Source organism: Argiope bruennichi, chromosome X2 (assembly GCF_947563725.1).
Source record: "Argiope bruennichi chromosome X2, qqArgBrue1.1, whole genome shotgun sequence".
NCBI lineage: Eukaryota > Metazoa > Arthropoda > Arachnida > Araneae > Araneidae > Argiope > Argiope bruennichi.
The window spans coordinates 70,480,835-70,495,412 of NC_079163.1; the positions used below are offsets into that span (position 1 = coordinate 70,480,835).

General features: G+C 27.4%; 1 protein-coding gene across 3 annotated transcripts in view; it reads left to right on the forward strand.

Moving 5' to 3' along the window:
• LOC129960448 (3 beta-hydroxysteroid dehydrogenase/Delta 5-->4-isomerase type 3-like) overlaps positions 1-14,578 on the forward strand; it is a 45,714-nt gene that overhangs the window by 29,351 nt on the left and 1,785 nt on the right. For all 3 annotated transcript variants that reach the window (XM_056073893.1, XM_056073892.1, XM_056073891.1), the window contains exons 2-4: positions 2,178-2,248; positions 4,251-4,412; positions 11,044-11,208. In XM_056073893.1, coding sequence (XP_055929868.1) covers positions 4,271-4,412; positions 11,044-11,208 — 307 coding nt within the window. In that variant the 5' untranslated portion in view covers positions 2,178-2,248; positions 4,251-4,270. The remainder of the gene's footprint in view (positions 1-2,177; positions 2,249-4,250; positions 4,413-11,043; positions 11,209-14,578) is intronic.

Genomic DNA, 14,578 nt, shown 5'->3' on the forward strand with positions numbered 1-14,578 from the left:
AACTAACAAAAGATAGTATAATTTATTGTAATATGAAATATTTCAATTTTGTTACTAATTAAAATGTACACTAATATTTTTTACAATTTAAAATTGTTTTCAGCAATCCAGAAAATTTATTTTAGTTGGTTTTTCTTTTATATTGTGTTATAGATGTATTAGTTTATTTAGCATTTATATCTGAATCGGTAATGTTTAAAATTTTATTTTGATTTGAAACTAGTGCATTTTTGTCAATATACCCATACATGTTTTTGTAGTAAAATGCAACGAGTTGACTTGAAGCTTTATGTTTTTTAATAATTCTGGAGTTATTTTTTTTTATACATAATGGATGATATGTTAAAAAATTAAATTTTTTCTTCATTAATTACTGTAGGAAATGCAGCTTTCATTGATTTAGATCTGATGCTTATTTTTTATTAACTTTTGAGTAATGAATCTTAAATATGATGTATATATTTCCTATTGCAGCAACTTTTTATAATATTTAGTGCTTCCATGTTTAAAAAAACATGTAAATAGTATACATTAAATGAAGAAAAAATTTAATGAATGTAATGTATCATTTTATCCTTACAAAGGTGATATTTCTATTATCCACTAAATAATAATCAAATTTGGGCAGTTAAGAATTTTTATTTGGAGCATTAGAGTATCCAGTCAGTCAACAATTCAGCCAAATACTCCAGCAATGATAAGCTACATGTATTCATCCCATCTAACCTTCCATGACTTTAAATTATCTTGGTAGAATTGCTATCTTTGTTTATCATTCATATCACTAAAAATTTTGAGGAACTTATCAAGAGGGTTAAGTAAAAAAATACATTTGATTCTCAAGTTACATTCGAACATTTTTTAGAGTCCAAGGGTTGGCATAATCCTTATTTTCCACCCAAAGCTTTTCTCATGCTATGCCTTTTAGCATGTACAGATAACAAGGATATTTTATGCACTTGCATTGCTAACTGAGATGGAAACTTATAATTTTAAGGTCAGTGCATATAATTTCATTTTGTCAGATATTGTAACAACTTAAGTTTGTTTATATAGGGCATAACCCGAATAAATTACCAAGACTCTACACTTGGGGTATCAATAGATACAATAGTTTGTTGTGTTATAAATCCAATTCTTCCTTTAAACCCTGTATATCATAATAATAAAAAAAAGTTATTATTATACCTGAACTATTGTAGAAATTCACATCCCTGGTTTGAAAGTACAATACCATTTTTGTTTCAAAGCATGTTTTTAGCACTCGGTATTAATGCTAAGAGTTCTGCAGTCTTCTTTAACAGTCCCAAATCATGCTGATCAAATTCCTTACAAGCATAATAATTTTCAGTTTTAAAATCAATATCACTGTGACATAATTTATCACGATAATCATATATTTCAAAAGAAGGAAATGTCATGAAAACAAATTTGTGCTTTCAGCTGAATGAGATTGTGGGGTTTTTAGTTTTTTTGGTATGTGGTCAGTACACCAATGTTGTGGATTTTCTTCAAATTTTAAATGAAATTCATTTAAAAGAAAATCTGTCTGTCCATGCACATATAAACACCATAACTAAAAAAAAATGTGAAGAGCTATAAAGATATATATATTTCTTGGTACACAATTTTATCATCAGAATTGTAGATATGTATCAAATTTTAGACCTCTTAGTTAAAAAGGCAATATTGTTTAAATAATGAGAATATTGAAGGGGGAAAGACTTATTATATATATGTGTGTATGATATAGTTGCATTTCTCTCATTTAAATGATTTTAAAACTTATTATTTTTTCTTGTATTTTAGTTCTCGTAATATTTTGAAATTTTATTGAGTGAAAACAAAAACTTAAACATTCCTGCATGCTAGAATGCAAGTTCTTGAAAAAAATACTTCAAACAAGTACGAGAAATATGCGGAAACATGTTTTAAAATAACATATAATTTCAAGAAACTAGTAATAAAAAAAAATTCCATTTATGTTAATTGTTTTAAACTGGAATTCATTTTTAAAACTTGCTTGCTTTGATGTTTGAGATATTAATATTTATATCCATTTTCTTCTCTTAATTATTATTATTTCTGTTTTTATTCCCCGTTCTTCGCTACTCTCATGTATGTATATATGTAGTATGAATATAAGCTTTTAATGTTAAATATTTATTTTTTTTTAGTTGCTGTTCTCAAAAGTTTTAAAGAAAGTTTCAGAAATATTTTGCATATAATTTCTTCTTAGTTTTGGGAGGTAAGTACTGAAATTTTTTATAAATGCAATATATATCAATTTATATGTTGCATGCAATTTATGTAAAAATTGGAGTAAACAAAACAAATTATGTATTCAGATTTTTTTTGTGATGTGAAAAATTTACATGCAATGCTATTTACTTTAGGTTTACTGATATTGATGTCTATGTTTTGAAGTTTGTTCTGATGGAAAAATTTAACAGAAAATATTTTAAATGAAATTAATTCTATTAGTACATTCGATAATATACTGAGTAATCACAGACTGTTTATAAATCACATTTAGATTTTTCTTTTAAAGAGTGTTGTAAAATGATGGTTAAGAATAGGAAAATGTAAAAATTTAGTGCATTTCAAATATAATAAATGAGTTGCTACTCCTTATCGAATTTGCTAGAGATTTTACTATAGTGTTCTATAGTTTACTATAGCTATACTGCAGAACACCAGGGAAGGAACTTTATTTTTGGTTAAATTGCTTTACATATTTTTCGTTGAGAACTGCTTTCTCAGCAAGATGTTGGAGAAGTGACTCACTGCACTGGTATTAGATTCTTTTTAATTTTTCTTTCAGAAGCTGATTTTCTTCCTTGGGTTTCTGTTTATTGCAGTTTTAGAATCTTATCTCATTGAAGATCTACATTAAGCATAAATCTAGTATGCACAGTTTGTCATTAACGTTAATGTTGAGATGGAGAATAGGTTCCTGTAAACTACATTTGCAATTTAATTCTAATTCTATTATGGGGTGAAATTTTGATGAAGATTATTCATTAGTTTGTAGAAGTTTTTTTTTTTTATTGTTTACTCTCACTCTGTTCCTACAGTGATGTAAATTTTCTGTTCTTTATTGTGTATAAAAGTTTGTTTTGAAATCCAAGTTTTTACATTAAGTTTCTTACAATTCTTTACTTATGCCATATACAAACTGGCATTTTGCGATATCTGTAATATATCGGGTATTTTGATTATTATAAGTTTTAATACTTCAATTTTATTAGTATAACAAGAATTGGGTCTTCATAATTATATTTAAAAAACCATACTAGAAATGAGTACTAGTGAAAACTTTTAAAACCATTTTGGATGATTGATCCAACTTATGCAATTTGTCAAAGGCTATCACTTTTTCCTTTTGTAGAAGTTTTTGAATATCTTTTATGAAATAGAGCATATTAATTTCACTCTACAAAAACTAAACACAATTTTTTTACTCCATCAATATAATCCGATACTTCTTCAAAAATTCACGAGTTTCCTTAAAATGACTTTTTAATATGCATTTGATACAATTACAATATTTTTTTATGAAGTTTAGAATAATTAAATTATTATATAAAAAAGCAATATTTGCTTAATTTAATCTTTGTCAAACTAGGAGCATAATTTAAAATTTCTTACATGCTATGAAATTGAATATGGGCATGAATTCAAAAAGCAAATTGTAATATGAATTTTGTTTGAAAAATTAATTCCTGTTTCAGATAGCAATGAAATGTCACTTAAAACATTTGACCTTAAATGAAAAGCCAATACTAAAACGTTCCATTCTTTAGCACTTTGATTAATTTCTCATAATTCGGTTTTCTAATCGGATACAAAATGTGAATATAATTAGTTCCTAGCGTATTATTAGTTCTTATCATTACATTCTCAAGAGTGTTTAAGTTCAGTAAAACAACTTAGGATCATTTGTAGGTTATTTTCGGAATGGGATTGGAATGTGTTGAAGTATTAATACTGAAATACTGTTTAAATGTAATTAGATTATTTTAAATTTATATTGTTATCTGAATTTCCTCTTTCGATTTGCTTAAATGCAGTATTAAGTTTCGAATTATTGTTACTTGTTTATCATTTATTGAATCATTTGAATATTTGCTTGCACCAAATTTCTGATTTGTCTTGATTAGAATAACAGTGTAAAATTTGTTTTAACTGTTATGTGTCAGCAATAAGAATTGCTAGCTGATAATTTTTTTTTTTTAATCTATTTTTAGAATTCTTACCATAGGTCATCATGCCTCTAACAAATGAAATTGTTGTTGTTACTGGTTCAAGTGGCTTCTTAGGTCAGCACATTGTAAAGCTTTTGCAAGAAAACGATGCAGAATGTGGCGAGATACGATTATTTGATAAGCGGCCCTATGTGAACCATTTGGGTAATTTCTTTTCTAAATTTGTAAAATTTATAATTATAATATTGCCCTAGATTATCATTTTGTAGATGAATTTTTGAGTTACTCTATATTGATCACAACCAATAAATTTAATTGAAATGTGACATGTTTTTATGAATTATGAAAATATGCTAAATGCCTGTGGGGAAAAAAAATGTGATAAAGCATGAAGCAGATTACTTTATCTTACTGTGAGTAATGCATTTGTTTTTACTGTGCATTACATTTTTTTATTGCTTTCAGACACGTTATTTAAATATTTTCAAAGAATATTAAAATTTGCTCCAAAATGTTACTGTTATGTGGATAATAATTCTGAGCATGGCTTCTTTAAAGTTTATTTGTGTCTGACAAAGGTTATTTCAAAAAATATTAGCGTATATACGAGACTGTTCAAACAAGATAGGAGCATTTTTCTCTCCTTTTATTTCCATTCCAGTCCAGTAACTTGAGTGAAAAGAAGGGGTGCTTCTTAGGAAAAATTTTAAGCCTTTATTTTTTTTCATAAAGAAATTAATTATATAATTTTAAATCGTATCTCAAAAGTTTCCGATATTCTACTTCACGCTTTCCCATTTTTTTTTCTTTGAAGCATTTTTGTTAAAAATTGTACCTTAGTAATCTGGTCTTAGGCTAGTGTCTGATAACTTTAAAATGGTAAGACCTATGGTATAAAGTTTTATTGCTTTAATTACTTCATTAAAAGTGCAGTATGGCTTTCTCAAGTTTTACTAAGAGGTGGTCTAGTCTGGAATGAAATGAAGCAGAATGAAGTGTTTTCATTCTGTTTCATTTCAAATTACTCTAAAACCACACTTAATCCTAAAAATGACTGCAAAACAACAACCTGTAAAGCTTAAAAACCTGTGGGAAATGAATGCCACTGCCTTATATTGTGCTACAGAAGTAGGGGTATTATCTCTTCTTAAGGCTGATTGATTTTATTAATTTCCAAAAATTATTCGTCTTATTTTTTGAAAGACAGTTCTTAAAGTATAATAAGATGTTTAAATAATGTTTTCGCTTCCTACCGTTTCGCTTTACTAATTAACGGAGCTGCAAAATATTATCGAAAATCTCCTGGAGCATACAAAAAAATCTATTTGGTCAGAGGAAAGAAAATATAAAAGACATCAAGAAATTGGCTTCCAGCAGAAAGTTTAATCGAGCTCAAAAATAGGTTTAACCTTTGGCAGATGAATAATCGCTATGACTTGCCTAAGGAAATTGTTCATATTTAAAAAAAACAATTATTTTACAAAAATGGCCTTTGTATTATCTTAAGACTCAAAGCAGTAATTTTTTAAGGATATCAACTTCATTTCCTTTCAGTTTTCCTCTTGCTTTTAATATTTTTATTTCAATTTGATTCGAAACTGATTTCATACAATGTTTTAAAATGTTATGATGGAATTAAAACTCATTCATCGAAACATTCATTCGGTTGAACCCCTCTTAAAAGCAGCTGAACAGGACAAAATAAGACGATTCTGCAAATCTGTAAGTGGGTTTGTTTTGCGGAGAAATACATATCTGCCACTAGATGGGTTAGTTTACAATTGCAAATTTTCTTTTAAAAAGATTCTTAAATCGTAGAATTTCATGACTTACTGTGGAGAAAATATTTATTCCAGATTTGTATTAGTATGTTCTATGACAATGTATTTATTGTCTGGAAGTTTTTCTTTCATTCAATAACTTTCTCTCTTTAATGTGAAACATTAATACAAATAATTGTGTAACGTTTTTAATGAAAAACAAACAAATAAATAATATGTATGAGACAGATTACGAAAATAACCAAGTAATAGTTGTAAGGTGTTACTGTGTATTCAGTGAAATATAAATTCAAGTTTTTCATTAGGAAGAATACCTCCAAATTATGCGAAATTTTCATTGATTGAGATAAGACAATTTCTCGGATGTAATACAAATATTTTCATTTCAAATTAGGATGACTTCAACTATCATGACATTGTTTTGAGACACTTTAAAAGGTTCTATGGTACTTGCGCTCGATAAATTTCCCCCTTTCCGCTCAAGTGTCAAGAAAGACTACCACATTATAAACTTTATCTTTGCATGTAAGATTTGGCGATTTTACAATGTACGTCAAATGGTAATCAATTCACTATGAATGAGAAAGATACTTCTTGTCTCTGATAACGAAACGAAACTTCCTTGAGAAAAGTGCTGATGACCTTACCACGTTTCAAACGAGTGTTGAATATAACAAATATAAAGTGTGAGAAATTTGCTTTAAAAATGTATTTATTAAAAGGAATACGTTTATAATTTTCCCACACGGAAGACATTTATAAAAATTATAACTCTGATGTGCATAATACAAATTTAATCTAATAAAATAAATTATAATTTTTAGTTTTATGAGGATTTAATCTTTATATCTCTTACGGTTTAACTTTATCTAACAAAATGAAAAAAAAAAATGCATAGAACGTGCTTTAAATTCAAATTTAAATGGATTAATAATGTTTAGTTCTTTCTATATGTATGTATGCTTTTATGTATATACATTCCACAAATTGATACTTGAAATGAGCTAATGTATTTTTTACGTTAAAGCTGATCAAATAAGGTGTTTTTTGCAAAAAATAAGCTTTTTGGCTGGTTAAAATAAATGATGGGAATCATATTAATAATTTTAAAAACAGCTGCTGGTTAATTCTCAGGAGGAAAAAAAAAAAAAAAAAAAAAAATTTTCAATAAGAAAATGTTGATAATTACTAAAATTCCTTCAAATCTGAAATATATTATTTATTTTACTGTCACATTTAACTATACATAATCCAATGTACCGCAAACGACATTTAAATGCAACATCTAAGCGTGCTACATTAAAACGCTTTATTCTCAAATACAGTATCATGAGCTTAAATTTTATTCGCAAGTAATGTAGTAGCAAATTTCTGCCTATTTTCTTAAAAGCGCTGCCAATGATATATTACTAATTTTCAATTTGTCTTAAATCTATGCACGAAAGAAAGCTAAAAATAAAATATATTACTTTATATTTTATTCGTTCTTTTGTTTTTTTCGCCCCTGAATTTCTTGCCAAAAGTATAGATTTATATAGATTGACCTTTATCGTAATCAAAATTGAAATTACAATGGTAAATATTTAAATATTAGGCCTTAAGATAAAAACTAATTTCACAACTATGTAAGCATGGTTTCTAAAGTCACTTTTTTTTTTTTTAAATATTGCATCTAAACATACTTCGAATTACAAAATTTCATTAAATAAAATAGGCAATTGTACAAAAATTGCAAAAATTAAATTTTTTTATATCCATCATAATTTCAAGAGTGAATTAGCATATATTGATTCTTATTTTCATCTATACAAAATTTCACATTTCTATCTAGAACATTTGTAGGTATAAGCTTAGTTTTAAATTTCGAAGGACTGGCCACAAATGTGGAAGAAAGCGTTCATTTCGGAATGCAATTAGTACATCATCAAGTCATTATGGCTTTAAAAAATTTGATAATAACGTTGTTCATTTTCACTCTTCGGCAGTTGCACTATCGTCTTTATAAAGAAGGGAAGAGAAACTTGGGGAACTGAACATTTAAACCATCTCAGAGACTTACTGGAATACTCAGCAAGAAAAGCATTGTTTTTGTTGCAATGCAAAATCAAAACTTTTTTTTTTTTTCTGAAAAATGTTATTTGGAGAGACGAATGTCGCTTTAATCTAGATAGAAACATTAATTTGAAAAAATTTCACGTTTGGAAAAGTGAAGACAATTTTTCGTGCAAGAAATTCATCATCACTCGCAGTTTTCTGTTCATATGTTACAACTGCTGTTTTTAGAAGTCCTTGAGTTGGTCTCATTTTCTACAAAAGTATATTGTATGGTAACGATAGATTCAGTTAATTTTTATTGGGTTTATATCTGAACTAAGAAATGAATTAACTTTATCTATGGATATTTGATAAGTCTTTGCTGACTAACTCAAAAAGCCAGTCCTCATGTCACATGAACTCAATCACATATGCTCAAGCATTATTAAGTTAATGTAATTCTGCATAGGTGTTGAAGGTGTTAATTTGGAACCAATTTTTAAGCACTTTAATTAATAGAATATCATTCTATTTTTTTTTTTTAAATGCAATGAAAGTTAATAAATGTTATGTTTTATCAAAGAAGGTAGAATTTCAACCGCTTGAAATTAAGCATGTTATATCCTTTGAGAGTAAATTTTATTGATCACAGTTTAGTACATATTATAGTATAATTTTATTCAAATACTTTAAAGATAAGGTTAGGTTATTCTTTTTTTTGGGGGGAGGGGGAGGTCCTCCAAAAAGGGCTTAAATTGGAATTAAAATTATTACCTGAATTTGAAGAGATCTATCGTAGCTCTCACAAAGCAGTTATAAACATTATCATTAATTGAAATTGGAAAAGTCTAAAGCTAAAAGATAATAATATAAAAAGCCACCAATCATTAGAAAAATTAAGGCTGTATTCTTTTATATCTTGAGGAACAAACGAATAAAAAAGGAAATGATATCGTTCATAAAATATCAAACTTGAGTTCAGATTTTATATACTGATATGAGCTTGAAAATCAAAACCTATTTCCCATTATTGAGCTTAAAAAAATTAGTGATGTAATTTGTGGAATCATTTTCTTTAATTGATCCGATGAAACGATTTTAATAGGCTATATTTTTTTCTACATTAAAGCGTATTTCTCAGAGTGTTTATTACATTTTTAAAAGTAAATAAACTACAAAAAATTTACTGTTTTTCCTTTGTTGAAATTATTTTTCTGTCAGATTTCATTAAAAACTATTTTGGTGATTCAAATATGACAAACTTCTCTTATTTCTACTATTTTGAAAATACTCCTATTAAAGTAAGCAATATCAAACTAATTTTTTTTCTTAACCAATAAATATAATTACGAAGGAAACAAAATCTATAAAATGATGTGGAACGCACAAATCATTCTATTTACTGGCCAATTACATTAGATTTTTTTTTGTTGTTGTTAATTGATATAGTTGTATCACTAAAACCTGAATTTGAAGTCAAAACTTATGTCTTGTCGTAACCTAAAAATTCAATTCCCTGTGTATTGGATATCCTATTCTATCCAAGATATAGTATTCAAATTTCGTATGTGAAAATGTTCTCTTTAGGCATCTATTTTCTTTATCTTTTTTTGTAAAACATAATTATTTATCAGATATAAGACATTTCTTTGCATAAAAGCAGAATTGATTTTGTAAATAGAATTTACATGATTTAAAATATTTTTTAAAAGAATATTTAACAAAAAAGGGAGTTGAAATAAACAAACGTAGGTTTTTCCAAACTAATGTATTGAAACAAAAAGGCAAAAGAATTCTTGAAATCTATAATATAAAACTGGCAGAATCCTATGTTCAAATTAATCACTTATGTACATTTTTTTTTTTTTTTACTAAAATTTCTTTTCCATTACGAATTAAATTTCAATAAATGTTAAGACAATTTTACTTTATGACATAAAACATGAGTACTATTGAGATTAAAAAACATAAAATTGCTAAGTGAACTATTGTAATATATATACATACACATACATTTTTTCCCTTTTATGAGTAAAGATAATAGCGATTTTGAAGAAAATTCATTCAGAAATATGAGATTGTTCAAATATTAGTAAATAAAACAGCTATAGATTCTCTTATATCTTACTTCTTTTTAAATGCATTTAATTTCGCTATTTATTTTTCTGATAAAAACAGTCTTACTTTTCTATTAATAATAGAATTAATTATCATTTATTGCAAGATATATGGATAAGATAAATGTATGTACAAGATCTCATAAATGAAAGATCAAATAAAATTTTTACAAAAATTATCGCCATTCCAATATTACCAATTAGCCCGACCGAAAATGCAGCTATGGAAAACTAAAAACCGTCACCCGCGCCAAGTTTTCTTGCCAAAGGTCCAAATCCCAGTAAACCTACGATTCAACAGGGGTAGGGAATGATTTTCCGAGCGCAAATGTTCCGATACCCTTTAAAATGTCATCTAGTATAAGCCGATAAAGAGATGATCATTATTTTTTTTTAATATTCATGAGGAACCAACTACCAAATTTAGGGAAAGTGGGCAAAATATTAATATGTCTTTTTTTTTATTACAACTGTGGCATTTTTTTTATTTTAACTGTGATATTAAAATGATCTTTGACATTCATGTTACATATCATTAATATGAGAAAGACATTTATTTCCAGTTTACTTACTTTCCAAATTTTACTTTAATATACAAAATCATTTACTTAAAGAAATGTAACGAATGGTATGAATTCTGGAAAACAAGATGATTTAAAGGATTTAACATAATAGGATTGTGTTTAAGTGATTCTCAAAACAGCAATTTTTTCCCTTTATTATTGTTAAAGAAATTTTCTTATGTTATATTTAGAGAAAATTTAAAATGAGTGATTCAGTTCAATGTTTTTATTCCCAGAAAAGAGGAAAACTAACTGGAATATTTTATACGAATTCAAAATTTATTAAGGATTTATAATAAAAAATTAAGTCAGAGATAATATATAATATGTTTACCCTTAGGTCATAAGGAGACAAAACCTATGAAACACTATATTGCTGATGTTAGAGATATGGATGCTCTTTCAGAAGCATTAACTGGTGCTGATTCTGTAATTCATGCTGCTTCAGTTGTTGACACAAGTTTGTTTCCAAATGTTGAGGACATGGTTTCTACAAATATGGAAGGTATTTATTAAGTATATATATTTTAATATTCAATATTATTTTGAAAACTAATTTCTTTTTTTAAAAGCTGTTCTGTATCAGTTATCATAACGAAGTATGAAAAATATTACTAACCCAAATCGTTTGAATAGAAATTCAGTATGCAGTTTAAATCTTATGTAACAATTATAATTTATAGAATGAAATTTTGTGTATTTTTTAATTGCATTATCTATGTTTATACAATTCATTATTATTTACTGGAGAGTGCCATTTTTGCACCAGATATGTTTGCACTTTTTTATTGTTAATTGTGTCCTAGCTAATAAGACTTTTGCGTAGATTATTAATAATTGAATTATATAAATTTTGTGCTCTAAAATACCATTATTTTTTTTATAGATTATTTCTGCAGAAAAGATTGCTTTTTTATAGTAAAATTATGTAAATTTTTTAATTCAATGTTACTTGAGAGGTATGCATGCAACTTTTGATTAGTAAAATACGAAATGTTTGAAAACATCATATGATGGCTAATTGTAAAATCATATTTGCCATTATACTCCATGATTTTTTTGATTACAACAAAGTATTTTATGAGTTAATTTTAATTAAAAATTTTGTTTCAACATAAATTAGTAGTCCCTCCAAAAATGGGTCAAACACTTATTTTCCTAAATGTTGCAGTCAGATTTATATTTCCAGTAGCCAAGTTTTATTAAAGAAAGTGGGCATTTGGGGGATAGCATTCTGCCTTCTCTGCAGAATGATGATAAAAAGTTTAAAGAATCAAATTTAAATTTCTAATTTCTGTCTACAATATTTACTGGAATATTTTCATCTAATTTTAGAGGATTTGTACAAATTTACACAAAAACATTAAGAAGTTTTAATTCAATGCAGAAAAACTATTAATTTGCAAATATTTGTGTAGTAGTATAGCATTCAATCATTGTGCCTTAAAAGAAATTTACTAATCACGCATTTTTGGAGCGATAAAATGACCATTCCTCTACTGAGAAGTTATATCACCATGGCAATTTTCTATACATTGTCTGGAGTGGTATTTTCAGTAACTCATTGGTTAGTCCTATTTTGTATAGGAATATGCTAAACAATGACATATATATTCATTTAGTTTGGACAACACTGTGTCTGAACTAATTGATGAATTACTTTTGGCTGTGCTTCCACATATGCAAATGCAATTAGATGGTGCTCCTCCTACCACAAATTAGTTGTAAGATGATGATTAAATATGAAATTCCCTGACAGCTGGATTGATTACAAGGACCTGTCAAAAATCCTCCTAGATAATCTGACTTTTGATTTTTTTTAATAGGATTGCTTATGTTCTATATATAACACATGTCCTATGGATGTAGCACATCTTTGCGATGAATTGAAGATACCTTTCTTGGTGTCAGTAGCGATGAACTGCACTAGTATTTTTAGAACGTATTTTTTAAAAAAATATCAAAGATACTCATTTTGAATAACATTTGCAAACACTTCAATTAATGTATTATTTGACCATTTTTAAAAATTGAATAAGATTTAATGCATGATTTACTGATATTGCCTTTTTAATAACCTATTGCAGTATGCGTATTATCCTCGAAATTGTACTAGGACGACTCACTAAATATCAGTCGTAAGTATGAAAAGTAGTCAATAAATGGGTTGTTTAATCTTTCAGAAAATTTCACTGATAAAAGCATGTGCTTGTACCATAGTGTTAAGGAAATATTTCACTAATTGACATTTTCTTTCATATAGGGATAGCATAAAAATGTACTTGCTAACTTTTTTTTTCAACCTTTACAAAAACAAAATATTTTCATGTAATTGCTTATCTTATTTAACGAAATTTTGCAACTGGAAATATGTGCCTATTTACAGTCGTCAAGGGGCAAAAAAATTCCCACTTGTGTCACTATTTCGGAACATTCTAAATTGCTGCATTTGACAATTAAATGGTCTTGTTTTGTAGACTATATATAATTGCTGGAAGTTTATTTTTCTTATTTATTGTAAGATAAATTTCATTCATTTCATAAAAATAAGAGCTGTTGAATTTTATTAACATTTTAAAATCTGTGGATTTTTTTGTGATGTTTCTGAATGTAAATACAATTAACGATATTTCGTTTAAGAACATTAGTTTTTTGAGCTATATTATTCTAAGTTTCTTTAACAATATATTGTGATTTTTAATGACTTAAGAGCCGCAGTAATACATTGGTTAAGTCTCGTCTTCAGTGCGGTACTGGCTTAGTCATAAGGTCTCTGCTTCGGACGCTGGAGGGTTCCAGTTTCGGAACCCAATTCCTCTAAAGATCTGTCGTATTTTGGCTGGTGTACGTTTTAATTTGACCTCATGAGACAGACGTCCTCACTTTCACGTGGTCCTGAAGTTCTGTGAGGGGGATACTCGGGTGTCGTCCTCGTCATTTGGCCGTAGTTCAAATGACATGTATCATTATTAAATAGCCCTAGTGTTGCTTTTAAATAAGATGTGAATACAGCTGAATTAAATCAAGTACATTCAGAATACTACTTGGGTCTTGGAAACTTCTCAAGTTCTTCAAGTTTTGTTAGTAAAGACTGTTAAACATTCATACTTAAATATAATAATTACTGTGAACCTTTTTTGTATCTTGTGAGAAGTGTCGTTTTTGAATGTACTTCGACATAACACGACGAAACAATACCTAATGTGCGCTGAAGTGGCCTGTAATAATAATTTAATATTGAAGGATTCGTATTATTCAATTCTGTCTTTGATACCAATTTATAACTATTACATACACACACATGTATATAACAATTTTTTTTGTTAAACATATGGTTAGGGAAAACAACTGGGACTACAGAATGAGAGAAGACATCATAGTTGTAGTCTTGATAAGGTTTACTTTATCTTATGCGACTCGCAAGCTTTTTTATTTCCGGAGAAAACTAGAATAGATGGATTTTTTTTTTTACTTTATTATTTTGAAAATTTTAGAGCTATGGAAATCTTACCCTTCCCTCTAAATCATCTCGCAAATAATCGCAACAGCATTAAAAATCACTGACGAACTGATAACCTAGCAATGTCATTCAAAATCCCCATCGGCATGATGAAATGCTTATTATTTTTTAAGTGAATGTATTTTCTTTGTGATGATGCCAGTTTATTTTTTTCACATTGACATTACCTAAGGTAAATAATTCCACTATATATTTAAAATTAAAAGAAACTGTGTCGTTGTATCACTTGCCTGTTTTTTATTGTCTGTATAAGGCGATTTTCGGAATTTAAAATTTTAAGTATGCTTAATTTTGTCATGAGAATTATGCAGTGATGGAAATCTTTTTTTTTATTTGACTGTGATTAACCTAAAAT